We start from the raw sequence: 27,055 nt of genomic DNA, 5'->3' as shown, positions 1-27,055 counted from the left end.
AAGCATGATGAAAACATGTCTCTAGGGTGAAGATGTTTTATAGTTGTACACAGTACAGCTATAAAACACAGTTCAGCATGGTTCAATAGCTTAAACTGAGTTGGTAGATATGCAACCTGATTTATGTGTCTGGCATCAACTGTGCCAGAATGTTTCTCATCACATGTTTCTACTTTCAGATACAGGCAACTAGATATAAATCCTTTCCGAGGAAGTTAAATTTATGTGAACTAGATTATAAAACCTAGATTTTCAAATATCATTTGTAATTGCCTAGATTCCTAAATAGCCTCCCTCGTTCAGTCTCGGTCCTGCTACCGTCTGTTCTCAGCCCACCAGTCACAGTTATTCTTTTACAAAATAAGTCAGACCAAATCACAGTGTTGGTTAAAACCCACAAACAACTCCCCACTTGACTCTGAATAAGAGCTAACATCCTTACAAGGGCCTATCTGGCTAGACATGAGCTGGACCGGCTCCAACCCTCTGCTGTTATCTTCCTGACCTCACCTCCAGCCACATAGCAGGTCCCTTTACTCTTCTTTTGAACTTGCCTGCCACCTTTCTAGAACCACAGGAAGGTGCCAGGCAAGTTCAGGGCTTTTGCACAAGCTCTTCTATCTGCCTCTGTTGCTCTTTCTTCAGAAATCCTCAAGAGTACCCCCTCACCTCCTTCAGATCTTTGCTCAAATGTTACCTTCTCACGATTTCATCCCACTTAACACTTCATCACATCCCCTTACCCTGCTCTCCCTTTCTTTGCCATACCAGTTTCATCTTCAAACATACTATATAACTTATTTACTATGTTAATTGCCAATAAAATGCAATTCCCATGAGTCAAGAATCTTTGTCTTATTTGCTTATGATATACCCCAAGCACCTAGAACAGAGCCGGGAATATTTATGTATGCTCAATAAATATTTATTGAATGAATTGCCACAATATAATTTTATATAACTAGCTAGGACTAAGTATTGGAGTCAGTATCCCTAATTTTGAGCAGAAGGAATATCTATTTTAAAACATATATAAACTTACTTTCCTTATATGCAGAACAGAAACAGATCCTATTTGAAGGACATGCTAGTATTACTTATCTCACAATCCTGGCAAAGAGTGCGTGTGCACTATTATTTAAGTATATATGTAGCAGGAAAACACAGCAAATGTGTTTACTTCACAAAATTACCATAGTAAGGTAAATCAAGAAGAACAGACTGAGGTCTGTGGAAGAATTATTTCTTTCTGAAACTGGCATAATAATCACAATGGGAACTATTGACTCATCAGATTTCACTTTTCAAAACCAACAGAAGCCAGTTGGAGAATTTTCAGAAGGCTAGTATTCTAATACATTAAAAATCTATTTTCTCCTTTGAAATTTAAGAGCCACTATTTAAAGGCACAATTACATATGCCAATAAATAGTCTTACCAAAAAAGTTCACTGTCTTTACACTGATAAAGAGAAATTGATAATGAATGTATTAGTATTCTTAAAATGTCATCTCTACAAATACAAACTCATAGGAAAATCTATTTTCAAAGTTAAAACTTCCTGGTAAAAATTACTTCCTGGTAAAGGTGTGAAAATGTAACAACTAGATAGCATACGTCTCTCATTTATTTCTAACTTGATTATTAACTTAAAAGGATCAAGGGAAATGTAATGATATTGCCATGATTGTCTGATCTGGTGACAGGTAATGATGAATTAAATTTTTTCCTCTTTACCTCCTTAATCTATTAATGTAAGTCTTTAAAGTTAGGACCTAGATCAAATCAATCAAGAATTATTGAATATATACTCTGATTACCACCAGGCAGATCCCACTGAGCATTCAAAAGAACCACCAGATACAATGCCTTAGGTTCATTTGTATCAAACAAATACATTTACTTTGATAGCATCCACTGTGATCCTGTTGTACTGTGATAAAAGATAATTTGGGCACAAAGATCTACTTTCAAGAAAGCCAAATACAGTATTTCAAGTAAACTTCTACCTGTTAGTCCAATCAAGCATACCAACTTGTAAGAGTAAGGTATTCTCACTATTAAACACTAGGACTTAAAAAAGAAAAAGAATTTATCATTTCACAAGTTTAGAATTCTCTTAGTAATGGAATTCAATACTTGTTTATTGAATCAAAGAACGTATAAACGAATCATGTTGTGGGTCAACAATTTGATTACAGGTGGAACTTTACCATCATCCATCATACATCTACCTTCATACCTCCATTCAACCATTCATTACCTTGTTCATTCATTATACAAATATTTATTAAGTGTCTACTATATTCCAGACACTCTGTTAGGTGTTGGGGAATTAGACACAGATGAAAGAAGCTAAGTCCCTGCTTTCCAAAAAAAATTTTTTTTAATCCAAAGAAGATAAGCAAAAAGATATATATATATTTTCAGATGGTGATAGTGCTATGAAAACAATAAAAAGGAACAATATTATAGATTGAGAATGGGATGATGAGTCTCCCAGAAATGATAAAAAAAAATACTATTCCACAAAATTAAAAATTCTGACAAATTAGGCAAAAGACATAAAAAAGAATCTACACTAGCTACATGATAGTAAAACTGCATACCACCAAATAAAAGGAGAAAGCATTAAAAGTCACAGAGACAAGGACAAATTATCATTAAAGGAATAGTTAGAATGATAGGTAACTTCTCAAGAGCAACAATTAGGACCAATTGATGGGAAAAATCTTCCTGCCCTGAGAGAAAAAGCTGCGTACCTAGAATTCTATACTCAGAAAAATATCTTTTAAGAAGAGATTAAGGAGAAAGAAATATAGTTTTGGGGGCACCAGAGTGGCTCAGTTGGTTAAGCATCTGATTCTTGATTTCAGCTCGGGTCATGATCTCAGTGTTGAGGGATGAATCCCCACATTGGGCTCTGCACTCAGTGTGGAGTCGGCTTGAGATTCTTTCTCTCCCTTTTCCTCTGCCCATCCCCACTGTACCCCCTCTCTCTAATAAATAAATAAATCTTTTAAAAAAAGAAAAGAGATATAGTTTCAGGCAAACAAAAATGGAGAGGTTGCTCTGGTGGTTCTTTAACCAAAGGAAATTCTGAAGAATCCACATCAGGCAGAGGGAGAGTGGTTCCAGTCTGAGGTGAAAGATGGATTGGGTAGAAAGTACTAAATAAGTGAATAAATCTAAATAAACAGTGAGTATATATTTTTAAAAAAACATGATCTAGGGGAATTGAAAAATTTAAAATATAAAACAATAACGATAGGGTAGAGGCAGATGGAATTAAGGTGTTCAAAATGATTGTAAGAACCAGACAGGTAAAATGGGTATTTCCTAAGGTAAATGATAATATCTTTAAATGTAAATATTGAAAAAGAGGGAGAAAAATGAGTAGATTCCAAACAAGTAAAGGGAAAATATAATGGTTAAAAATGAGTAAGTATCAAAAAGGGGAAGAAAAGATTTTCAAAAAGGAACATAGAACATGAGGGACAAATGGCCCAAAGTTAGATGGTAGAAATAAATTATAAAAGTTCACTAATTACAAAATTGTAGCTGAACTAAAAATGCTTCTGACAAAAGACAAACATTGTCAGACTGGAGTTTTAAAAATCCAAATACATGTTGCTTAAAAGAAACACGTAAAGTAAAAGGATACAAAAAGGCAGAAGTAAAAGGATAAAGGTAGAACATAAGCAAAATTTAACCAAAGAATAGTAACTATATTCATTTCAGGTATTGGAGGCTTTAAGGCCAAAGGCATTACTACCCAGTGTCTTAAAAAAAGTCACCATTGTGGGCAGCTCTGGTGGTTCAGCAATTTAGTGCCACCTGCAGCCTGGGGTGTGATCCCGGAGACCCTGGATCAAATCCCACTTCAGGCTCCCTGCATGGAGCCTGCTTCTCCCTCTGCCTGTGTCTCTGCCCCCCTCTCTCTCTCTCTCTCTCTCTCTCTCTCTATCTCTATCTCTATCTCTATCTCTATGAATAAATAAATAAGTCATCATTGCCAATTTTCTATTCTTTATTCCCCTTTCTCCTTTTTCTTTCTAATTCTCTTTCCATTTCTCTCCATATCAATACTCTTTGCTCCTCTCATTCAGTTTCACTTTCCTAGGACAGAACACATACCCATTGTGCCCATGATTCCTACTCATATGATGTAAGAAGCAGTTTTGAAGAACTGGTGATTGAAGAATTGGTCACAAAATGAAAGAAAGATTATTCTGGGGTTATCTTTATCGCCTATCAGTTTGAGCCACAAATACCCACAAACTCCATACTCTTGGCTTTGTTAGAGCTTCTCTGCTTATGAACAGGTAATTACCTCATTTTCTGTCATATATTTAAAATTAGAAGTCCTATCTGCAACTAGATAAGCAAAGGTACTGATAATTTAAAAAGCCAATAATTGTAAAGTCCTTCAGATGTTTGTAAAAGCATAAAAAGTGTTTGATTACTTATCAGTTGGCCTTAACTGACTTGTCAAAGGTTTGCAGTACAAAAGAGTGGGTCCTTCAACCAACAATCCAGAAGGGACTTAATAAGCCTTTGTGTGTGGGGCAGAGTGGTTATTACAGCCTCACCCTGAAGCCACACTTGCCAGCCCAGAGCCTGCTGTAATTTCTAGTCTTAGGCCTGGCCATTGATTTCAAAAGGTCACTACATCCAATCCCTGGCTTCTGACAGAACAGCACTCAGGGGAAAAGAAGAGCTTTTTAGTGCCTCTCTCTTTTAAAAAATTTAGATTATCATGGTAAAAGACCTTACTACATAGATCTCCTGTCTGGAAGGGCCACCTTTTAATTTCAAGATGCAAAAAAAATTTTTTTGAGTGGCACATCTGAAAGTCTCAAACGGATCATTTCCTCTTTCTGACATCTACCCGGACTTGATTACTACATGTCACACAATGACTTCAGGGAGGCACATGAGAAGCAGGGGTGAGTGGCTTTGGATACATTACTTAACATCTGTGTATAGAACACATGGAATATAAAGAATGTAATATGGTCCTGGTTCTCTCCCTGAGCTCAAAGCCCTGAAGAATAAAGTTACCTCTTTCTTGAAAGAAGGAGAAAAATATATACTAGTAATTTACTTCTAACCAAGCATTGATGGGTGGGAAAAAGATAAAATACCTTTTATAAATTTTCAACAGTGAAATTCATATGCTAAAAAGATGGTGACAGCAAGGTATTAATTTATTCATGTCCTTCATTCAGCTTAGTTTTGTACAGACAGTATCTGTTACAAGAATGAAAAGGAATAAATATATAACATTTAAATCTTTATTTATTGAATGATATGAATGGATGGGTGGGAAGAGGAGAGGGACAGAGGGAAAGGAAGACACAAAGGGAAAAAGGAAAAAGTCAGAACAATCTGAAATGACAGCATGCTTGCTGTAATTATAAATGATGTACTATTATAACATGAGTACCTTTAGCAGCATATAACTGCTCAAATGAAGTCATTCACATAATTTTCAAATATTTGGTGCTAACTTAATCTTTTTTTTTTTTTTTTTTTAATATTCGGCATCAGACCATGACATCGGACATTTATCTTTATTACCTAGTGTTCGGTCTTTTGATTTTTCTTTGGAACTAGGGAGACCATAGTAAAGCTTGGGGAAGGATATACCATTTACTATGGAAAAAGTGACTTAAAAATTATTTTTTCAGGATGCCTGGGTGGCTCAGTTGTTGAGCATCTGCCTTTGGCTCAGGGCGTGACCCCAGGGACCTAGGATTAAGTCCCACATCGGGCTCCCTCCAGGGAGCCTGCTATCCCTGTACCACCCATCTCTGCCTCTCTCTGTGTCTCTCATGAATAAATAAATTAAAAAATATGTTTTTCCTTTGGGGTTTATGGCAGTATAGGAGTAGTCACTAGTCATTGCATAGGGCTTTATTCATGGCAAAGATGGAATATATAGAAGCTGGCAATAATGATTCAAGACCACTAAACTGAGATCCTAAAATCTCCATTCCAGTTCTGATTTGGGGAATAGGAAGGCTATTTACATATAAAATTTTAATAATGAAACTGAGAAAGGAAAATACTGTACCATATCCTCAGATTCATACTCAGAAATAAAATAAATAAATAAAACAAACAAAACATCCTTTTTTCTAACTAGCTTGAAAGTATGAAAACCACTTGGCCCAGGAGGAAAATGAAAGCATGAAGCAGTAAATGAGAAATGCAAATGGTCTCAGAGCCAGCTGGGTAAAAAATAATAAAAGGTATAAAGGTATAATACAGGTATAAGAGGATGCCTTCAATGTCTGAAAACTAGGTTTGTGGATTTTGATTACCAGGATGGACTTTGAGTCACAGCCCTCCCCCACCAGAAGCAATCTGGCAGGTATAATCCCAAAACACTGAACAATTTCGAGGTCAAGGTACCTCTCATGTGCTTCTGATGACTCCTTTCTATGTAGGGAAACCACTGTGGGAGTTTGAAAATTACAGTACAGGAAAAGTATTAGAAGCTAATTCAAAGATGGTTTCTGGTTTAAGCACACATACAATCTATGTTATGCTATTAACTATATTCTTTATTGTTTCAATTTAATTTTTAAGTCATGTTCAGGTTGAATGTGGTGATTTACTATTACTGGGCTGGTTTGTTTTTTGGTTTTTATGCTGTTGTTTGTGGTCAGGAAGGAGAAAGAAATTTTTAAGTTGAAACACTAGAAAGTCACCATATTAAAATATGTGTGTGCATATATTGTTCTTTTTAGTAGTATTAACACCATCATACAGGTTATGAGTTTGGAAGACTAGAAAAACCTCCTGTCAATATCTCTGCAGGTATTTGCGACCTGGTGTTTATCAAATCTACTCCCAAATTTTATTAGGTCTCATTCTCCCCCCCTTGAGTCAGTTTAATTTCAACAAATAAATCATTTCTATTTGGCTGTTACATGGGGGCAATTTTTCCATTCTGTAATAGGTCCACTCTAACCAAATATCTAGTCAAATGGTTTCTGGAAACACTTTTAAAGTGATCAGGGATATAGGTAGGAGCCAAACAGAAGGCTGCTAGGTTCTATGTGAGATTTCCACCACAGTATGCTCACACTTCTTTATGGTATGCTCTCTTTCTTTCCCTTTCTTTCTTTCTTTCTTTCTTTCTTTCTTTCTTTCTTTCTTTCTTTCTTTCTTCTTTCTTTCTTTCTTTCTTTCTTTCTTTCTTTCTTTCTTTCTCCTTCTTCCTTCCTTTCTTTCTTCCTTCCTTTCTTTCTTTCTTTCTTTCTTTCTTTCTTTCTTTCTTTCTTCTTTCTTTCTTTCTTTCTTTCTTTCTTTCTTCTTTCTTTCTTCTTTCTTTCTTTCTTTCTTTCTTTCTTTCTTTCTTTCTTTCTTTCTTTCTTCTCTCTCTCTCTCTCTCTGTCTCTCTCTCTCTCTTTGAAAAGGCAGAGGGATAAGCAGGCTCTTGATGGGGAGCCTGATGCCAGCATTCAATCCCAGGACCCTGGGATCACACCCTGAACTCAACCACTGAGCCACTCAGGTGCCCCTGCTCACATTCTTCCAAGCTTTAGCCTTTCTGATGAAGGGATTTCAGAAGGTGGCAAAAGTACTTGCTGCAGTGAAAATGGTGCTGGGGGTTTTTAGAACTACAGTTACTTTGATGCAGCTGAAACAAACAAAAATGTACCTAAGAAATGACATTAACCCTAAACATTGAGCCAAGAATCTTAAAAGGTTCTGGGTTGTACACTGAGCTTCTAGTCAGAGAGCTTTGGAGGGAGAAGCCATTTTTTTTTTCAGCTGTCTTCATGCTCAGCCCTGCCAGCTGGGTTAACTCACCCACCATCAGACCTCTCTGGTCTCAGATGCTATTGGAGTCCTGGGTAATCAACACTGACCTTTCCCTTATTCCTCACGGGATCCTAATTATTGGGTCCTCTTTATTCTTCACATCAGCTCTGTGGGCCAGCCTCCCTCCTCTGACGCCATGTCTCCCAATCTTGAAATCTCAGCTTCAGGATCCAGGTGACCCATGTCCTCTCGCTCTTGGCTTTGTCACAGACAGGAATGAGCATTTCCTGTTCCTTTCCTGGTCCTGCAAAACCCAAAGTCTCCTCCAGCTCTGTGGCTGGTAACCAGCCTGTCTACTCAAGACAGGTTTCTAAATCATCTGCTAGTGCTCCTGATGCTGTGTGAAATAAGAAGGTATCAAGGCTCTAAGGTTTTCTTTTGAAGTTAGGATAAAAGGAATGATGAATCTGAACCCAGCCTTTGTAAGCCTGGGTAACATTGCCCCACAGTACCAGGACAGTGTGAGGCATCCTGGAAGTTGCCATGGAGACCACTCTTGTCTTCCATTTGCTTCTGGAAGCACCAATATACTTCAGAACAACAAACAACTTTAAATTTGCCATCCTTCCTAGAAACAGGTTAAATTAGGTGTGGCGTTAATACCAGCTAGCTCTTCACCAAACCTCTTCTGGTTCTTCTTCCTGGACACACAGCTAGATAGCCTTTCCATGATGCTAGTCCTAGCCAGTAAAATGGGGCAGAGGTGACATGTGTCAATGCCTGACCAAGGCTTTGGAGAAGTAGGTGTGCCTCTTTCACACTCTCCCTATCTGCCTGCTGGGTATCAGTGGTGTAGAGGCCGAGCACAAGGAGGAAGCATCAATGGGAGATGAAATTCTCTGAAATTTAAAATGAAAGAACATTGCTCACTGAAAAGGAACACCTACATTGGCCTGTTAAGCAAGCACAAATCTCTATTGTGTTTGAGCCATTATTCCTTTTGGGTTTTATTTGGTACTGCAGCTAGGCCTACACTAACTCCTGCAACCAATATTTTATGTTTTAGAGCACTGAATCATTTGAATGCCAGAATTCTGGGACTTCATCCTGGAAAATACAAGAGGGACTAGTGGAAAGGGAGGTAGAAAGGAAGGAACAATAATGTGAATAACTACAGACATTTACTGCACCTATAACTATGTGCCAAGCTCTGTGTTAAATGTGTTACACATAGTCTCATTAAGTTTCATTTATTCCTCATGCCAACTTTAGGTAATAGTACTATTACTATCCCTATTACTCAAATAGTGAAAACTGAGGCCAGGTTTTGGTCCTCAGGAAGCCATGATTCAAATCTGTTGACTCCATGGCCCAAAGTACTGGACACTTTGCACAATTTTATTTTCACAGTACCTTGTAAAATAGGCTGTCTTATCTCTATTATTTTAAAGATGAAAAAGCTAAGGTTCATGGCTTTATCCAAGCTTACACAACTAGCAAGACTCAGGCCAAAGCTCATTTCTTTCTATCATGCCTTGAATTCAGAATATAGAGGAGAGAGGTCATTTGGATTGCGTTTCCCTCCGTTTCTGGGTCCCTGTCATCTTAGAGGTTAATCCTTTAGCTCTTAGACTATGTGACCACTGTAATCATTGCTATTTACCCGCTTTGGAGATATTGGGATTTCTGCCAGATAATGTTCACCAGATTCCCCCAGCACATCACTGAGGCTATTCTTCACACTGGGTTGGCCTACATATCCGTGAACCCATCCTTTGCCACAGCCTGACTGCAGGGACAGTTCCTTCAGCCAGGGGATCAGTCATGTTCATGCCTAAATGCAGAATGGAAGCCAGTGGCATGGAAGCACACATTTTAATGAATAAAGGAGTAAAAGTAGAGCCCAGTCCACAAATCTACCTCAGAAACTCCTGAAGTCAAGGAGGGCCCTCAGGAATCTTATTTTTATAAATACCTCTTGATCCTCTGAGAAAAAGTACTACAGGAATGTCAGGGCTGATCAGGGCACTGGAACTGACTTCAACAAAGATGGAGAGAAGGAACCCTTTCATCACACCCCTCCTGGCCCCTAGAGGGGCTAGTTGACATAGCAAGTAATCCTTCAAGACCCCACTCCATTTCTTCTCCCTCCTGACTTAACCTGGAGGATTACTGGCATATCTATAGTCCATATTTAGGGGGATGCTCACTGTTCACAGTGGGATAAGATGGTAGCATCACATAACCTCCTGACCTAGTCCATGAACCCGAAGGACCAAGGCCAAAGAGCCATAGTCCATATTCATCCACTTAATCAATAGACATCTGTAGTTGAGAGAAAGCACTGGAGGTCCTGAAGGAACCAGGGCTTCTCTGCAGGGCAGAGCCAGCTGAGTCACAGTGTGAACTACAGAGAAAATGCAGAAAACTGCCATAGTGCCCAAGGGGAGTGAGCCCATTATGCTTTTATGTTTCCCAGGACCAAGGCTGCCACAGCAACAGCCCTGTGTGGTCCCAGAGCTTCAGGAGAGGCAGAAAGAGAGAGTTGCCAGAAAATCACATTCTACCCTATGGAGAATCAGGAGGAGGGGCATGAGTAGGGCAGCACCCACATTCCTTGTAGTCACGTGCATTCATTCTACAGATGGTAGACAGAGTCTTTTCTGATATCTGTCTGATCATGTCATCCTTCTCTGACTTTCAATTGCTCTTGAGATTAAGTCTAACCTCCTTATTGTGGCCTACTATAAACCCAATATATTCCATGTGCCTCTCCTCCATATTCTCTGGAGCTCAGAGTGTAATTATTTTATGGCCTATAAACTCCATGATTAAAATCATGTCTCTTCACCCGCCATTTTATATTGCAATTAGGTTATTTGCCTGACATAGATGGTACTTAACCAGTATTGGTGGTTAGTTGGTTGGTTGGTTGGTTGGTTGGTTGGCTGATTGATGAGTGACTACCTAAAGACACAATATTCTAGCAACAAAGTTAGGGAGGTGCTGGAACAAACCACTTATGTGATTGTTACCCAAGCGCTTCTTTTTTGCCATGGTTGGGACAGCATGAGAGACAAGGCACAGGTCACACACCAGTATTATAGCAGCAAGGGCTTCCATCAAAGACTTACCAACAGATAAATCAACAGAAGTGTTTTGCTATTTCAAATGGGTTTTAGAAAGATATGGGAAATAGGTCAACAAATGAACATAAGAAATTACATTTCACTCATCACGTAGCCTTAAAATGACTTGGAGGAACACCATAAGCTTGATTTTTCAGTTCCCATCCTTTTACAGTGATAGTACAACCCAGGGTCAAGAAAATGAGGTGGCAGTCCTGAGTAAAATAGGTTTTCCCTGTTCCCAACAGGATGCCAGGTGATCCAGTATGTCTAGAGAGGTTTTATGAGACAGCCAGTGGCCGGGGCTCACTGACAGATAGGATCAGACCACAGCCCTCAGTGGAAGAAAAGCTGATCTCATTTCTGCTAGCACTGGATATGTGACAGTTTTAATTTTGGTTCTTTCCCTATCGTGGTAGGCTTCCCAGCAGAGTCTCACTCAAGATAGATTTTGAGTATAGCATACCCTGGAGGGCATAAGAAAGGATGAACAATGAGGAAGGCAGGGCACCAGTCAGAGTTGGTGAGGATTAAGTGCAATCCACAGTGCTGCTTGGGAAATAAGGAAGTATCTCCCAGATAATAAAAAGGAAAATGCTGCATGTGATGTGATGAGTTCTGGGTGTTACATGCAGCTGATGAACTATTGAACACTACATCTGACACTAATGACGTACTATATGTTGGCTAATTGAATTTAATTTTTTTTTAAAGGGGAAAAAATTTAAAAAAGAAAAACGCTGGCACTGAATTTAACACAGTGGCAATAAGGATCTACCAGTGCATTTAGGCTGAGCTCCTGTTGGTGGAAGGACCAGTGGTCTAACATGGGTTCTCTACTTAAGCGAACTCATGCAACGGCATCTATAGAGCGTCACCATTTTTTAACTATAGAATTTTAAGATTAAGGATGAGAGTGATGTTATTTACAAAGAAGCAGGGTTTTGTTGGATTTTCCAGTGCTGGTACATCAGCAACATGGTAACTGTCAGGCCTTCCCTTGGATACTCAGCCCCACAGATGAGCAACTGTTATTTAAAGGACCTGCCGTGGAAGCCTTAGACATTGTGTGATAGATGGAAAGATTTAACACAGATTCAGTGAGTTTTGCTCTTGACTAAGCTCATTTTCTGCACAGGAGTAGGTGGTTTATTTTCAACACAGGATTTTCACAATTATTAACTTACACTCTTACTGTCTTCTACTTAATAAGAAATTCTATTTGAAATTTAGTTTCAAAAAATTTTTGAACATTTCCACTTTTTAAGAGTCAGCATCAATTATCTAGGGGATGAACTACCCAGTTTTGAAGCGCAACCATGGTAAAAACAATAGAAGTTTATTTGAGAGAAAATAGAATGAGAATGAGCCAGTACAAAATAAAAACTAAAAATCAATAAATCAACCTATGAGATGTATAAGAGGAAATTGTTTGAAATTACATGGCAACCTTTAGATGCCAAACTTTGTCTCCTGAGACATGGGGCACCCTGGTGGTCCCACCTTGCTGCATAAGCTTATTACTATTGAGACAAACCACAGAATATGAGTAGCTGTGAATTCCAATAACACCAACTCAGGACCTCGAGCCAGAGTTCTCACCCTGGATGCTCAGAAGAATCACCTGGGTGGGGGGTGGGGTGGGGGCGGGGCTTTCAGACTTCAAGTACTACACCAGAGATTCAGATCTAATTCTTCCAGGGGAGGTCATCAGTATTATTCATAAAGTTCCCTGGGCAGTTCAACTATGAGCTAAGACTAGGAAGCCTTGGGCTAAGAGCAGACAATACAGGTGAGGAAGATAAGAGACAGAGACAGACACAGGGAAAGAACATGCAGCTGGGCATAAATTCTCCACTCAGCTCAGAGATTGGCAAGAACAACAAGCCCACCATCACAGTTAAATGTCTCGCCGAGCAATTTATGTAATGTCTAGTGTTCGTGACACTAATGTGCTTAGAGCATTTTTACACTTCTGGGTTGTGTCTATAAGTACCGGAGGTCATTTTAACTGCTAAGCTTAGATTAAATTCATTTCATAACAGTCATGTTTGATATTATCCACAACCTCTTTTCTCATCATTCTGGAGAATTGAGAGGTGACTCAAGCGCAATCACATCCACTTACTTTAATTCCTTGTAATCCGTAGCCAGGGGGTCCAGGAGGGCCAGGCAGGCCTTTCTGCCCAATATCTCCCTGTTGGAAGATGAAGTGAAATTGAAGAGAAGTGTGAGAGGATTCAGGAAGAAATAATGTATTTCTGCTCTTGGCTTCCTTCTAACTAGGGTCTGATCAAGACTAACATCTATGTGCCCATAAAGCTAGATCATAGTTTATATAAAGCAGTGCTTTTCCCCAAATTTTAAGCCGCAGAACCCTTGGAAAAATCTTATGCATAATCCAAATATAAGTAAAAAGGCAAGGCAGGGCTACTTGGCCTAAGCCGAAGTGTGGCCTGGTAGCCTTGTCTGCATGGGCTTCTTTAGCTGCTCTACCACCAGCCCCTAGAACACCAGGGGTGTGAAGACCACTCACACATAATTCTGTGTAGCCTCTAATATGTTTCTCCACTTCAGTGTCAAGTGCTATTCACTAGGGTTGCAGTTAAAGTTTCAGTGGATCAGTATTGGATTTTTAAGAAAATAGATAAATGAAGCAAAAAGTACATCATTTCCTAGTATGTGTTTTTTACAACATAAGTTAACCCCATGTTTATTGAGGAAAGACTTCTGCGGTCAAATGAGATTGGAAAGTGTTCTACACCACGGTGTGTGCCTCTCCTTGGAGACCCCTAGAACACACAGGCATACCTTATTTTATTGTTCTTCACTGTTATGTTTCCTAGATACTGCTCGTTTTACAGATTGAAGGTTTATGGCCACCCTGTGTTAGGCGAGGTCATCAGAGCCATTTTTCCAATAGCATTTGCTAACTTCCTGTCTCTGTGTCACATTTTGATAATTCTTACAATATTTCAGGCTTTTTCATTATATTTATTATGTTGATATCTGATCAGTAATCTCTAATGTCACTATCATAATTGTTTTAGGGCACCCTGAACCACACCCGTATAAGACAACAAATGTAATCACAAATGTTGTATGCAATCTGATTGTTCCACCAACTGGGGTGTTTCCCTGTCTCTCACCCTCTCCTCAGGCCTCCCTACTTCCTACAACAATACTGAAATTAGACCAATTTAATAACCCTACAATGGCCTCTAAGTGTTCAAGTGAAATGGAGAGTCACACATCTCTCACTTTAAATTAAGAGCTAGGATCCCTGGGTGGCGCAGCGGTTTGGCGCCTGCCTTTGGCCCAGGGCGCGATCCTGGAGACCCGGGATCGAATCCCACATCAGGCTTCCGGTGCATGGAGCCTGCTTCTCCCTCTGCCTATGTCTCTGCCTCTCTCTTTCTCTCTCTGTGACTATCATAAATAAATAAAAAATTTAAAAAAAAATAAATTAAGAGCTAGAAGTGATTAAACTTAGTGAGGAAGGTATGTCAAAAACCAAGGCAGGGATGCCTGGGTGGCTCAGCAGTTGAGCGTCTGCCTTCGGCTCAGGGCATGATCCCGGGGTCTGGGATAGAGTCCTGCATCAGGCTCCCTGTGAGGAGCCTACTTCTCCCTCTGCCTGTGTCTCTGCCTCTCTCTGTCTCTCATTAATAAATAAATAAAATCTTAAAAAAAAAAAAAAAAAAAAAAAAGCCAGGACAGGCCAAAAGCTAGGCCTCTTACACTGAACAGTTAGCCAAGTTGCAAATGCAAAGGAAAAGCTCTCGAGGGAAATTAAAAGTGCCACTTCAGTGAATTGATGAAGCATAAGAAAGCAGAAGAGCCCTACTGCTGAGATGGAGAACATTTTAGTGCTCTGGGTAGCTCAAACCAGCCATAACATTCCCTTAAGCCAAAATCTAATCCAGAGCAAGCCCCTCACTCCCTTTGATCCTATGAAGGCTGAGAGAGGTGAGAAAGCTGCAGAAGCAGGCTTGAAGCCAGCAGGGTTTGGTGCATGGGGAAAGACATCCTCTCTTGTAACATAAAGGTGCATGGTGAAGCAGCAAGTGCTGATGGAGCTGTCAGAAGTTGTCCAGAAGATCTAGCTCAGAGAAAAAAGAAAGTGGCTATGCTAAACAACAGACTTTCAGCATAGATGAAACAACTCCATTTTGTAAGAAGATGCCACCTAGGACTTTCATAGCTGGAGAGGAAAAGTCAACGGCTGGCTTCAAAGCTTCAAAGAACAGGCTGACCCTCTTGTTCTAGGCTAATGGAGCTGAGGACTTTAAGTTGAAGCCAGTGCTCATTTACCATTTCAAAAATCCTGGGGCCCTTAAGAATTATGCCAAATTGACTTGGCTTATGTTCTATAAAGAGAACAACAAAGCCTGGATGATAGCACATCTGTTTATAACATGGTTTACCTAATATTTTAAATCTACTGTTGAGACTTATTGCTCAGAAAAAAAGGATTATTTTCAAAATATTGACAACGCACCCGGTCACCCAGAGCTCTGGGTGGAGAAGGAGGATGAGATTAAGTTGTTCTCATGTCTGTTAACACAGCGTCCATTCTGCAGCCCATGGGTCAAGGCTGGGCTGCCCTAAAGCATTCTTAATTAAGGTATATTCATTGGTTTATTTTAGACATAATGCTATTGCACCCTTAATAGACTAGAAATATAATAGTAACATAAATTTTATATGCACTGGGAAACCAAAAAATTCACTGGACTCTCTTTATTGTGGTATTTATGGTATTGTGGTAGGCTGGAACTGAACCTGCAACACCTCCAAGGTATGCCTGTAGGAATATATTGAGCCTCTAAGAAGTCCCACAATAGAGAAGTCCCCAAATTAACATTTGATGGAGTAAGCTTTGAGAAATGCTGGATTAATGTAAGCTACTGTATAAGTCTTTTTTTCTTTCCACTACAGAAAAAAAGCTTTATTTTTTTTCTAATTGTAAAAGGCACACCTGCTCATTGAAAAAATAAATTAGAAATAATGATGAAAATGAAGAAGAAAAAATAAGCCTCTCTTTCCACCACCCAGTGATAGCAATTACTAACATCTTGGGAGTATCTTTATCCACAGAAAATAATCTAGAAAGTTAAGAAATCATCTATTGACAGAATGAAGCTGATGGACTGAAAAGGATAAACTAAGAATCTTGCTAATTCTGGGATCCTCAGTAAAATCTTTGACTCATAGAGCCTTTCCCTTCCCTCTCTGCTAATGGGGCTCAATTCACTTCTGTGCATTTTGGTCATAAATTTGAATGTGTAACAGGTGCCTCATTGACACCCATTTTCCCTATGAACATGCCTAATACTTCTTTATTTTACTATTTTAACAAATCAGAGAATTATTTGTTGATCACATGAATCAACAATTAAGACAGGGCTTCTCAACCTCTGCACTATTGCCATTTTGAGCTGGATAATTCTTCATGAAGGCAGCTGTCCTGTGTCCTGTAGGATATTTAGCAGCATCCCTGGCCCCTCCCCAGTAGATGCCAGTAGAATTCCTTCCACTGTTGTGACACTCAAAAATGATTCCAGACATCCCAAATGTCCCCCGGGGTAAACCAGGGGGATAAGATCTCCCTCATTGAAAAGCACTAGATTATAAGGATGAAAGGATGAGGGGCCCCTAGGTGTCTCAGTTGGTTAAGTGTCTGCCTTCGACTCAGGTAGTCCTGAGGTCTCAGGTAGTCCCAGGGTCCTGAGATCAAGCCCCACATGGGGCTCCCTACTCAGTGGGGAGTCTGCTTCTCCCTCTCCCTCTGCTTCTCTTCCCTGTCTGTGCTATCTCTATCATGCATTCTCTTTCTCAAATAAATGAATAAAATCTTTAAAAAAAAATGAAAGGATGAATAATCACCATATTGGAGATGACAAAAGAAAGAGAAATAGAAATGAGAGCAAAGGGAGCAGAGGAAGTTTCTCACACCTTCCATGGGACAATAAATCTAGACCTTGACATAAGGCCCCAACAGAGTAGACTCTACATATAGGACACAATCGATCTATTAGCGGGCATTCTGTTAAAAGGCCAACTGAGGCACCTCTGACCAAAGTAAAAATGTGCTCCTTAATGATGGCACAGCTGCTAAGAGACTAGAAATATTTTGAGCCTTTTGTAACCACTTTCTTAAGAGACACTTTCTAATTTCTACTGGGGAAGCAAAAAAAGTGGCTTTATAAACTTAAATGATCTACTTTACTGAAAGCTACATAATATGAGAAAATGAGGCTTTTCATCAACACTAAAGAAGAAATAAGCCAACACTAAAATAAACATTTGCTATGAAGTTAATGTTCACTTGGCTGGCACAAATGGTACCTGACCTTCACACAGAGCACAGACCTAAAGACTCACCTTTGGCCCTTGGGTTCCTATGCCCCGAGGCCCAGAGGGGCCTGGGGGGCCTCTGACACCAGGCTCTCCCTGAAAAGACACAGTGAATGACAAGTTACTGATTTAAAACAAACAGAAAAACTTTATGTTGTATATTTTATACAAAATGTCATATTTCATATTAAACATATTTTATACAGATTTTCATATATAAAAATATATTTTAGGGCAGCCCGGGTGGCTCAGCAGTTTAGCACTGCCCTCAGTCCAGGGTGTGATCCTGGAGACCCGGGATTGAGTCCCACGTCGGGATCAATGCATGGAGCCTGCTTCTCCCTCTGCCTGTGTCTCTGCCTCTCTCTCTCTGTCTGTGTCACTCATAAATAAATGGGTTAAATCTTTAAAAAAAAAAAAATATATATATATATATATTTTTTTTTTTAAAGCCCAAACCCTTGAATTTGACTAAGATATTAATTGAACCCCCTTCTCCCAAATCACTTTCTTATACTTGACAAAGGGAGTGTTATTCCCCTTTGTTTTCATTTCTTAGTGCCATTTGTGTCATCTTCCAGCCAACTGATACGGGTCCATTCCAAAGCAGTCGGGTCAGTTAACTTTTGACAATCTTAAAAGGTACTTTTTTCAGAACTCCCTTCTCTGGAATTTGGAAAAGTGCTGCCATTGTGAGTGGACGGAGAAAGAAGAGACAAGAATAAAAGAAACCATTGAAAGAGATAACCCCATTTTGAACTAGTTGCTCTTACTGCTTCATGCAACAAAGCTTATGCTACTTGGAGTTAAGGATGAACTTTGTGATATTTCTGCCCTAAAAGCAGTTGCCGCTGCAGGATAAGCTCTATAAAAGCTTTTCAGATTGCCCAAAGCCTTTTAGAACAGGCAACTAGCCCAGAAAAGTGGTAGGGGCTGATTAGGGTAGGCCAGCCCTTTCATTAGATCTACATGAGATGTGAATGATAGAAAGAAGCAGAGAAAAGAAAATCTCTTCATTAATCACCTTCTGTGTACCCAGAACTATGCTATGCATGTTCACATATCTTACTGGATGCAATTTAGTACTCAAGACAACCCTGTGTTATAGCGATGACTAACTTACCTAACGTCTCTGAACCTCAGTATGTTCATCAGATACATACAAAATCATACTTATATTTCCTGGTGATGACAGGAAGCAAGACAAAGAATGTGTCTCTCTCATAATGTCTAGCTGATACCCAGCTGAGTAGGTACTTGGGAAGTATTAACCCCTCACCTCAGCTGGTTTGGGTTTTTTGTTTTTGTTTTTGCTTTAAGATTGATTGATTGATTTTAGAAAAAGAGAAAGCAGGAATGGGAGGGGCAGAGGGAGAGAGAATCTCAAGCAGATTCCATGCTGAGCACGGGGCCCAACATGGGGTTGGATCCCAGGACCCTCAGAGCATGACCTGAGCCAAAACCAAGAGTGGAACACTCAACCAACTGCCCCAATCCCAGCTGTTTTATTAAAGAGGAAACTAAAGTTAGCCTAAAGCATCACAGCTATTGGAAAGCAGGACTAGGAGAACATGGTGAAGGAGGTACCCTCCCAAGTTGCTAGTACAGCCACTTTGGAAAACAGGTTGGCAGTTTATTAAAATGTTCAACATTGGGGCACCTGGATGGCTCAGTGGTTGAGCATCTGCCTTTAGCTTAGGATCTGATTCCAGGGTCCCGGGATCAAGTCCCACATTGGGCTCCCCAAAGGGAGCCTGCTTCTCCCTCTGCATAGGTCTCTGCCTCTCTCTCTGTGTCTCTCATGAGTAAATAAATGAAATCTTTTAAAAAAAAAAAAAGTTCAACATCAATTTACTGTATGATCTAGTAATTTCACTCCTGTACCCAAAGGAAATGAAGACATATGTCCACATAAAGACTTAGATATGAATGCTCTTAGCAGAATTATTCATAATATCTAAAAACTAGAAACAACCTAAATGCCCATCAATGATAAATGGATAGACAGAATGTGGTATATTCAGCAATAAAAAGTAACAAACCCGCAGTTACAAGCTACAACACAGATGAACCTCAAAAGCAGTATTCTCAATGAAAGAAGCCAGATCTAAGGGAGCGCATATTGTCTGATTCCATTTCTATGAAATGTCCAGAAAAAGCAAATCTACGGAGACAGAAAGTAAATCCATGATTGCCTGGGACCAGGAATAGGAACTAGGATAGGATTAAGTGCAAACTGGCATAAGGGATTATAAAGGGTGAGGGAAGAAAATGTTCTAAAACTGATTTATGGTGAAGCCGTACAACTTTAAATTTCCTTTAAAAATCATCGAAATATACACTTGGAATGAGCGAGTTCTATAATACATTAAATATGCCTCAATAAAATTATAAAAGGAAAAACCAGAAAGAAACCAAAGCCAGACTTTGAAGCTAAATCTCCCAAGCTCGTTGCCCTAGGTCCTGTTTCATCTATGTTCTGTTAGGAGCTAAATAGCTTATAGATTGCAACAGTGCAAAAATCATGGATTATAAGAAATGATGAAATTATTTAGCAAAAACAGTTCATCCTTATTTAACTTGACTTTCCACTTTTAAATCCTAAAATACTTCTAGAGAAAACAAGGCCTTAAAAGAAAAGGAAAAGATTTAAACATTTTATTACTGACTTGATTCTTTTAATCCCTGTTTTCATAATTACCGTTTTCCTTGTGCTTACAGGCCACTTTTATGATTCTGGTCTCCTGTCTCCATCTCTTTCACATAGTACATGGTTCCTTTTGAGACCACAGGTACTAATTATCTAACACCTCTCCTCCTTCTGATTCCCAGCTTTGAGTGACCCCATGTTTCTCCCAGCTTAAATAATCACTCCTATCATCAAGAGCTCCAAGTAGAGAACACAGCTTGTCCTGTACCACATGCATTTCTGTTGTCTCTCCTTTCTTGAGTATCTGATATACCTTTAGAGGGAGTATCTGTAAGTTCACGGGGGAAGGGTCTCCAGCTATACCTGACTGATTCACACACTTGCTGCATTTTGACACCTTCCAGCAAAGCAGAACCAAGATAAACAGTTCAATACATTTTACCCAGAAGCATTGAATGTTTTTATCAAAAATAATTATCTCTTTGCCTGGTTACTTTGAACCCCACCCCAGATACAATGGTTCCCTCTCTTGTGTTTCTATTCACCTCTGCCCTTCTGTGGTGAGGTTGGAAGCACAGGGCTGCAACCCTGTGTGGTGCAATGGGGAGTACACAGGCCACCCAGAAAGCATGCTGCTAAGAAAAATAGAACCTATATGTGAGCAAGTCTCTAAATCTGACAACCAGAGGGTGTAGAAACATGTTAACATCATAAGATTAGCATCTACAGGACCCTCAAAGACAAGGAAAGCTCAAGGAAAAAACAAAGGATGACTAACCTTTGATAAAAAGAGATTTAAGAACCATCTCAATCGAAAGCAACGTGTGGATGTCATCTGGATCCCAATTCAGACAAACTAACTGTAACAAATTTGTAAGACAAGCTGGTCAGTTCGAACCCTAGATATTTGATGACACTAAGGGATTATTCATGTTTTCGAAGTTTGCTAATGATATCTCAGTTATGTTTTTATAAAGAGCCTTTATATTTGAGAGACAAATGCTAAACCTTTCTATGGGAGATGTCCGGGATTTGCTGTGGAGTAATGCAGTGGAACAGGGGGAAGAGGAGAATGGAACAAGATTGGCCACATACTGAAAATTGTTGAAGTGTGACAGGTAAATGGGAGTTCATTTTACTAGCCTTTCTACTTCTATCTATGCTTAATAATTTTCATAATACAATGTTCTTATTTTTTTAAGATCCACAAACAATATCCAATAAAAATCTCACCAATAAAAGTGAGGAAAGGTTACCATGATGTTCACCATTAATAAGGAGAAGAATACAAGATTTTAAAGATAGAAAGACGGACAAAGGATTAAAGCACACAGGTGGATTCAGTATCATTAGAACTTACATGTCTTTCATGCATTCTTGGTATGTCTCAAAAGTTACATGTCTTTTAAAAACTAAGAATATGGAGACAAGGTAGAAGATTTTTTTTATTGAGTAATATTTCTGTTAAGAAGGAATTCAATACAGTTCAATTCATGATATTTTTTAATGATAATTTTAGTTAAAACTTCCTTCTCAATTAGTGTTAATCATACTAATACACACACACACACACACACACACACACACACACACAGACACCAGATGGGAAAGCAAATGGGAAAAACAGTTGAAATAAGTTGTGAGTGTACTTTAGGCTAGCCTTGTCCATGCTCATTATTGCTACTCATTCCCTCTCTTACTCAGTTTCCCTAACTCTCATCATGTAGAAGAGTCTGAAGGCTGAGTGCAGACCTTGTAGACATCTTATTGCCCTTTCTATTCTTGAACCATGGCCAATGAACTTTAATGGCATGATGCCCACATCATCTGTGGTGCAACAGTGTTTACCTCAAATAAACTCTCCATTCTTATCCATATAATTGTTGACATATAGCTCTGTTTTATCTATCCAAACAATTTTTGGTAATCTTTTCCCCTAGGTAAATATAATCTGACATATGCACTTATTTATCTGGGAGACACTAAACCAGTCTTAGCTTAACATATTCTGCAGATGTTACCGTTGGTCTATAACATAGTATTAGGGTTGTTCCTCGGTGTTTCTGTACCATACTTTTTAATAGATGGGAATATCAGGCACTTAATGAGCTATGTGAATCCACAGAGACAGTGTCTCTCTACTATGGTGCAGTCTTAAAAATGTATTATGTCTTATGTTCCACGGGCCATGTGCCCATAGAAGGCCACAACACCCACAACACCGAGTGGATACAAGAGGACCATGGTCCAGACTCACTTCACCACTTGACAGCACCCAGTCTGCCACAATGCAGCACCAGTGGTACCTAAGAAGTGCATTTACCATGACATTTTCAGACGTGTAGTTTGATTGTCAGGGATGACACGACAATCACAAATAAAAGGAATTCCGACAGGCACTTGCACAGCTGGACTTAGCTTCCCAGGCAGGCTCTGAGAGTTGTTGGAGCCTGCAGAGGGAGCCCTTGCATTAGGAGATAATAAACAGCCCTGACAGCAAATTCTAGAGTTGCCATTTTTTTTTTTTACTATATCCATCAATTTCATAAGACCACATAGCCTAAGTCCTACCTCTACCCTCCACAAAATGAACAAACAAACAAACAAGCAAAACTGTTTAGATTGCCCAGAGTTTCCTTTTGGCCCACAAAAGGAATTCTAGACTTGAGATACTCCTTTCATTTTCACAGGAAATGGCACCTTTAGAACAAACTACCAGCAGTACTTGTATATGTGAATTTAACAAATGATTCCCTGAAGGTTTTTACCTAGACCATAACCTTGCAGAGTGGTTGATTTCAACCCCTTTAAAATCATGCATAATCTTATGATGGTCCCAGTCATCATTCATTGATTAATATCACAAATTTAATTTTTTAAAAGATAGGAAAAGAAACCAAACACTATCCCATTCATTCTTTTTTCTCATTGGTAAACCTTTGCTTTGGTTAATATTAAAATTATAATTAATAATAAAATAAACAATTAAGACTTATTAAATTTATTATATGGCAGGTACTTTTCATTCCTTGTCTTATCCTATCCTAGCAACATCAATTTACTTCATTTTATATGTAAGGCAACTAAGACTTCCAGATAGGATACATGATTTTTTTAAAGCCATGTAGCCAGCAGCAATTCACACCCAGGTCTGACTCCAGAGTGCATCTACCATCCTGGTGTTGGCTGGAGCTAGATGCAAAATGCTAATGTATCCAGAGACTTTCTTCCAGCTACCATCTGATGCAAAGACCAGGTCTCTGTGGCTGTGAAAGTCCACTTCCTACATTCAATCACACTCTCAAGGATGCTCAAGAAAGAATCCTCATGACAAGATCCCTATGAGGCCCTTGCCACTAGCATAGTGCCCAGCTGTCTCAGGCTGGCCTCTCCATTTCTCTGTCATTGTCATGCTCAGTTTTGTGGTTTACTCCAATGTTTTATTTAGTCTCATCCCAGATCTTCTACCTATACCAATTCTTATGTTCTCTGTGTATCCATACTGCAATATACTTGATTTGGCAGAGTAATACCATCACATGCCGTGATGACTACTACTACTTTAGACATTATTCCATTAACTTCTCACAATAACCCTATGAGGTGGGTATCATTGTTCCACACCACAGATGAGGAGGCTAAGTCCCAGGGAGAGTCAGTAACTTGCTGAGGTCACACAGCTAGGAAGTAACAGAGGTCCAAGTGGAGCAGTGAAAAGGAAACAATCCAGTATACCTTTTGTGTTTTATGAGATTTAAGTATAGTGTTTGAGAAGATAGTGCTCTTAAAGACAAACAAAGCAGCCCAATTGGACTGTCTCCCTCCACCCCCACCACACATGAAGACAAGGCTCTAATCACTGCTTCACCTTTGGTCTGTGCCAGTTAAGTCCCTGTCACTCTTTGAGAGAATGGTAGAAGCATGTTACAGTTGTTTTAAAAGGGACTTCATGCTTTTGTACTTGGGAAACAATGAAAAGCAAATTGAATTCACTTTGAAAAGAATTAGATCTTAAGAAATGTCCAAGGAATAGCATTCAAGAATCTACTAAATGATAAAACCAAGGAATGACTGAGTTTCAAAATAAGTTGTAAGTCAAAGCGATGATTAGCTTTAAATTTCAAGATATTTAAAATAATTTCCATTCTTCCAAATAATTTCTCTCCTAGAACTTTAATATTAACCTCAAAGCAGCAGTATCTCAAAGTCCACGGTAATTTAAAAACTTGATTTAGGAAAGGGTGGTGGGGATGACAAAACATGAGAGACTCCTAACTCTGGGAAACAAACAAAGGGTAATGGAAGGGGAGGTGGGCAGGGGGATGGGTCACTGGGTGACAGGCACTGAGAAAGTCACTTGATGGGATGAGCACTGGGTGTTATACTATATATTGGCAAATCAAAAATAAAGGAAGGAAGGAAGGAAGGAAGGAAGGAAGGAAGGAAGGAAGGAAGGAAGGAAGGAAGGAAGGAAGGAAGGGGTGGTGGTGGGGAATAGGAGAGGAAGAGGGGGGAATTGGGGGAAGGGGAGGATTTGTCGATTGTTTCTTTTCTCAAAATCAACTAATCAAGATGAACAAAAGACTCCCCTGTGCCAAGGTGCCAAGAATTTCATTGGAAGGGGAGAGAATCTTTCTTATTTAGCTGCCTTAGGAATCTTAAAAGTAGAAATAATGATATTGTCCATAATGACAGAGAGAAGGGAAGTCTCTCTTATATTGATATTCAATATAATTTCCCACTGTGGGGGAGCTCCTCTAGTCCGAAAGGCTGAAAATAAAAAATGTGTTGATGGTGATTTGGGTGGCCAATGTTAAGAGGATTTAGAGTGTGTCTCCAGGGCTGAAGGGAGAGGAGGGAGGTACCACTGGGGAGAGAAATGCAGAGCTAGGAAAACAACAAGGAGAAATGAAAGCAGCCCTGAAGGTCACTAGACAGACGAGAATAGAGCTCTGATATTAAAGAACATGCATGGAACTAAATTGGGGAAATAACCTTGAAAAGTCACCCATTCAAGTTTTCCTGGTCTTGAATGTGACCTTTTCTGAAATCTAAAGGTCAAATTGCCTGGCATTTTAACTTGATATGGCTCTGGCTTTCATTAGTCCTGGTTTTGAGCTGATTGTCCTGCCTGTCACAATTTTGCAGTCATATTATGGGACATGGGTTTCTTCAACCCCAACTTGGAGTCGCAGACCCTTCACTGTTGGGTCTGTACCTGAGGCCAGCCCTCCTTGTCAGAGACTGTTCAAAATGGAGCTTCCTGTCCAGTCCATGTCCACCAGTGGAATCCACAAATTCCTACTACATCTCCGTGTGAATTGCTCCTCTGTTCCGCCACTGCCTGTCGGTGGTGTGCACATATGTGAGCCATCGCAGAGAACAGAGGGGCAATTCAAATGCTGGGAACATTTTTAGAATAATGATACTCGGTGGAATTTCACAGAACTTTGCATTTTAATTTATGACTATGGGCCATTTTTGTCAAGTAAAGCATGTATTTACAATATTCAAACATGTAAAGCTTTTGAAAAATGTTTAACTCTTTTGGGTTTGGGTTTATGTTTCTTGTTAATGTTTACATGATTTAAGTTTTGATGATGGGAAAGCTGGGATGGAAAGAGAAATACTCCCACTGTATGCTAAGCGAAGCCAAGATATTTGGAAGATAGACAGCTTTGAAGATGAAGCATCTGCAGAGCAGAGAGGGTCAGTCTCTCTGCTCTGATTTATTCATCCATTTCGTTTGCATTCATTCATCAATATTCATAGTCTCCCTCTTACACGTAAACACAATATAGTAACAACACTGTTTCTATTGTAAAGGTGTTCAGCCTTTCTGCTTCCTGATTTCCTTACCTATAAAATAAGGGAGTAGTTTATAATGCCTTGATATTCTGGAAATATTTAGGTAGTATATAATGTCCATTTACATAGTATACAACCATAATAGCAATGACCTAATGTGGGCTTTCTGCCCACAGATGTTATGCCAACCACTTGATGGCAAAGAGGTCCTTGAGGGCCCTACCAGGCAGGTTAGAGTCCCTCTGTGCAAGGACTGGGCCAAGCTCACTTGCTCCAAAGCTTTAGGGAAGAAATGGCTTCCTCTCTGGTGAACTAGCACACTGAAGGGGACTGAGAGAGGTGCATGATAGGATGCACCTGCCCTCATGGAACTCTGGAGAGCTACTCCTTGTATTTCTCCCCCAGATATGTCAGTGGGTCAGGCCCTGGTTGACACGCACCTCATGAGCTTTTGCAGGCGGAAATACAGGAGCAAAGAGTTAACTGGGCTTCTCAAAGGCAGATGAGGATCACATAACAATTGTCCCCAAATCACAAAGGGTCCTTTTCGTCTGTAGGAGTCTGGTGAAAAAGTGCAGGCAGCATCAAATAAGATCTTTGAGCTTGGCTTCCTCATCAGCAAACAAGTCTGGGTCCGGGAACCAGACACTAGATGAGTGCTTCCCACTTAGCAAAAAACCAAATTGTCAGTTTCTCTTCCAGCCATGTTTCAAAAGCAGATTTTAAAGATTTATTTATTTATTTATTTATTTATTTATTTATTATTTATTTATTTATGATAGAGAGAGAGAGAGAGAGAGAAAGAGAGGCAGAGACACAGGAGGAAGGAGAAGCAGGCTCCATGCAGGGAGCCCAACGTGGGACTTGATCCCGGGACTCCAGGATCGCGCCCTGGGCCAAAGGCAGGCGCTAAACCATCAAAAGCAGATTTTAAAGCTATATCTACTATCTACTTAAGTGTAGTTTTTACAAGAATTTTAGAAGTCTTTCAGAAGCCCTTGTCAAAATTTGGTTACAATTAGAGTAATTGCATATTCTATGCAATTGCATACTCTAACCACTGATGTTATTTGGAAATTCTTCCACTTGGAAAAAAGCCAGAGAGCACCACAAGGATGCAAGATGTCAGGGACTGCTTCTGATATGTTTTGAAACATAGAAGCTTTGATTCTAAAGTCTGTGTCATATGCTAAACACATGTGCCCTTAACTAAATAGCACAAAAACCTACCATAAATTGTCAACCTTAATGGTTTCCTCATTTCAAAACACATTGGTTTTGTAAGTTAATGCTCTAAGACCAATATTTTAAGGTGACTACACAGAGTTTA

General features: G+C 39.5%; 1 protein-coding gene and 1 long non-coding RNA gene across 3 annotated transcripts in view; one reads left to right on the top strand and one right to left on the bottom strand.

Annotated features, from left to right (window-relative positions):
- Positions 1 to 27,055, bottom strand: part of COL28A1 (collagen type XXVIII alpha 1 chain) — a 162,291-nt gene that overhangs the window by 43,886 nt on the left and 91,350 nt on the right. For both annotated transcript variants that reach the window (XM_072784046.1, XM_072784047.1), the window contains 2 exons: positions 17,295 to 17,363; positions 13,036 to 13,104 (listed from right to left, as the gene is read on the bottom strand). In XM_072784046.1, coding sequence (XP_072640147.1) covers positions 13,036 to 13,104; positions 17,295 to 17,363 — 138 coding nt within the window. The remainder of the gene's footprint in view (positions 1 to 13,035; positions 13,105 to 17,294; positions 17,364 to 27,055) is intronic.
- The window catches only part of LOC140608994 (uncharacterized), a 128,773-nt gene that overhangs the window by 66,972 nt on the left and 34,746 nt on the right, over positions 1 to 27,055 (top strand). The gene's annotated exons all lie outside the window — the stretch shown is intronic.

Source organism: Canis lupus, chromosome 18, assembly GCF_048164855.1.
Source record: "Canis lupus baileyi chromosome 18, mCanLup2.hap1, whole genome shotgun sequence".
NCBI lineage: Eukaryota > Metazoa > Chordata > Mammalia > Carnivora > Canidae > Canis > Canis lupus.
This window is presented reverse-complemented; position numbering and strand designations above follow the sequence as displayed.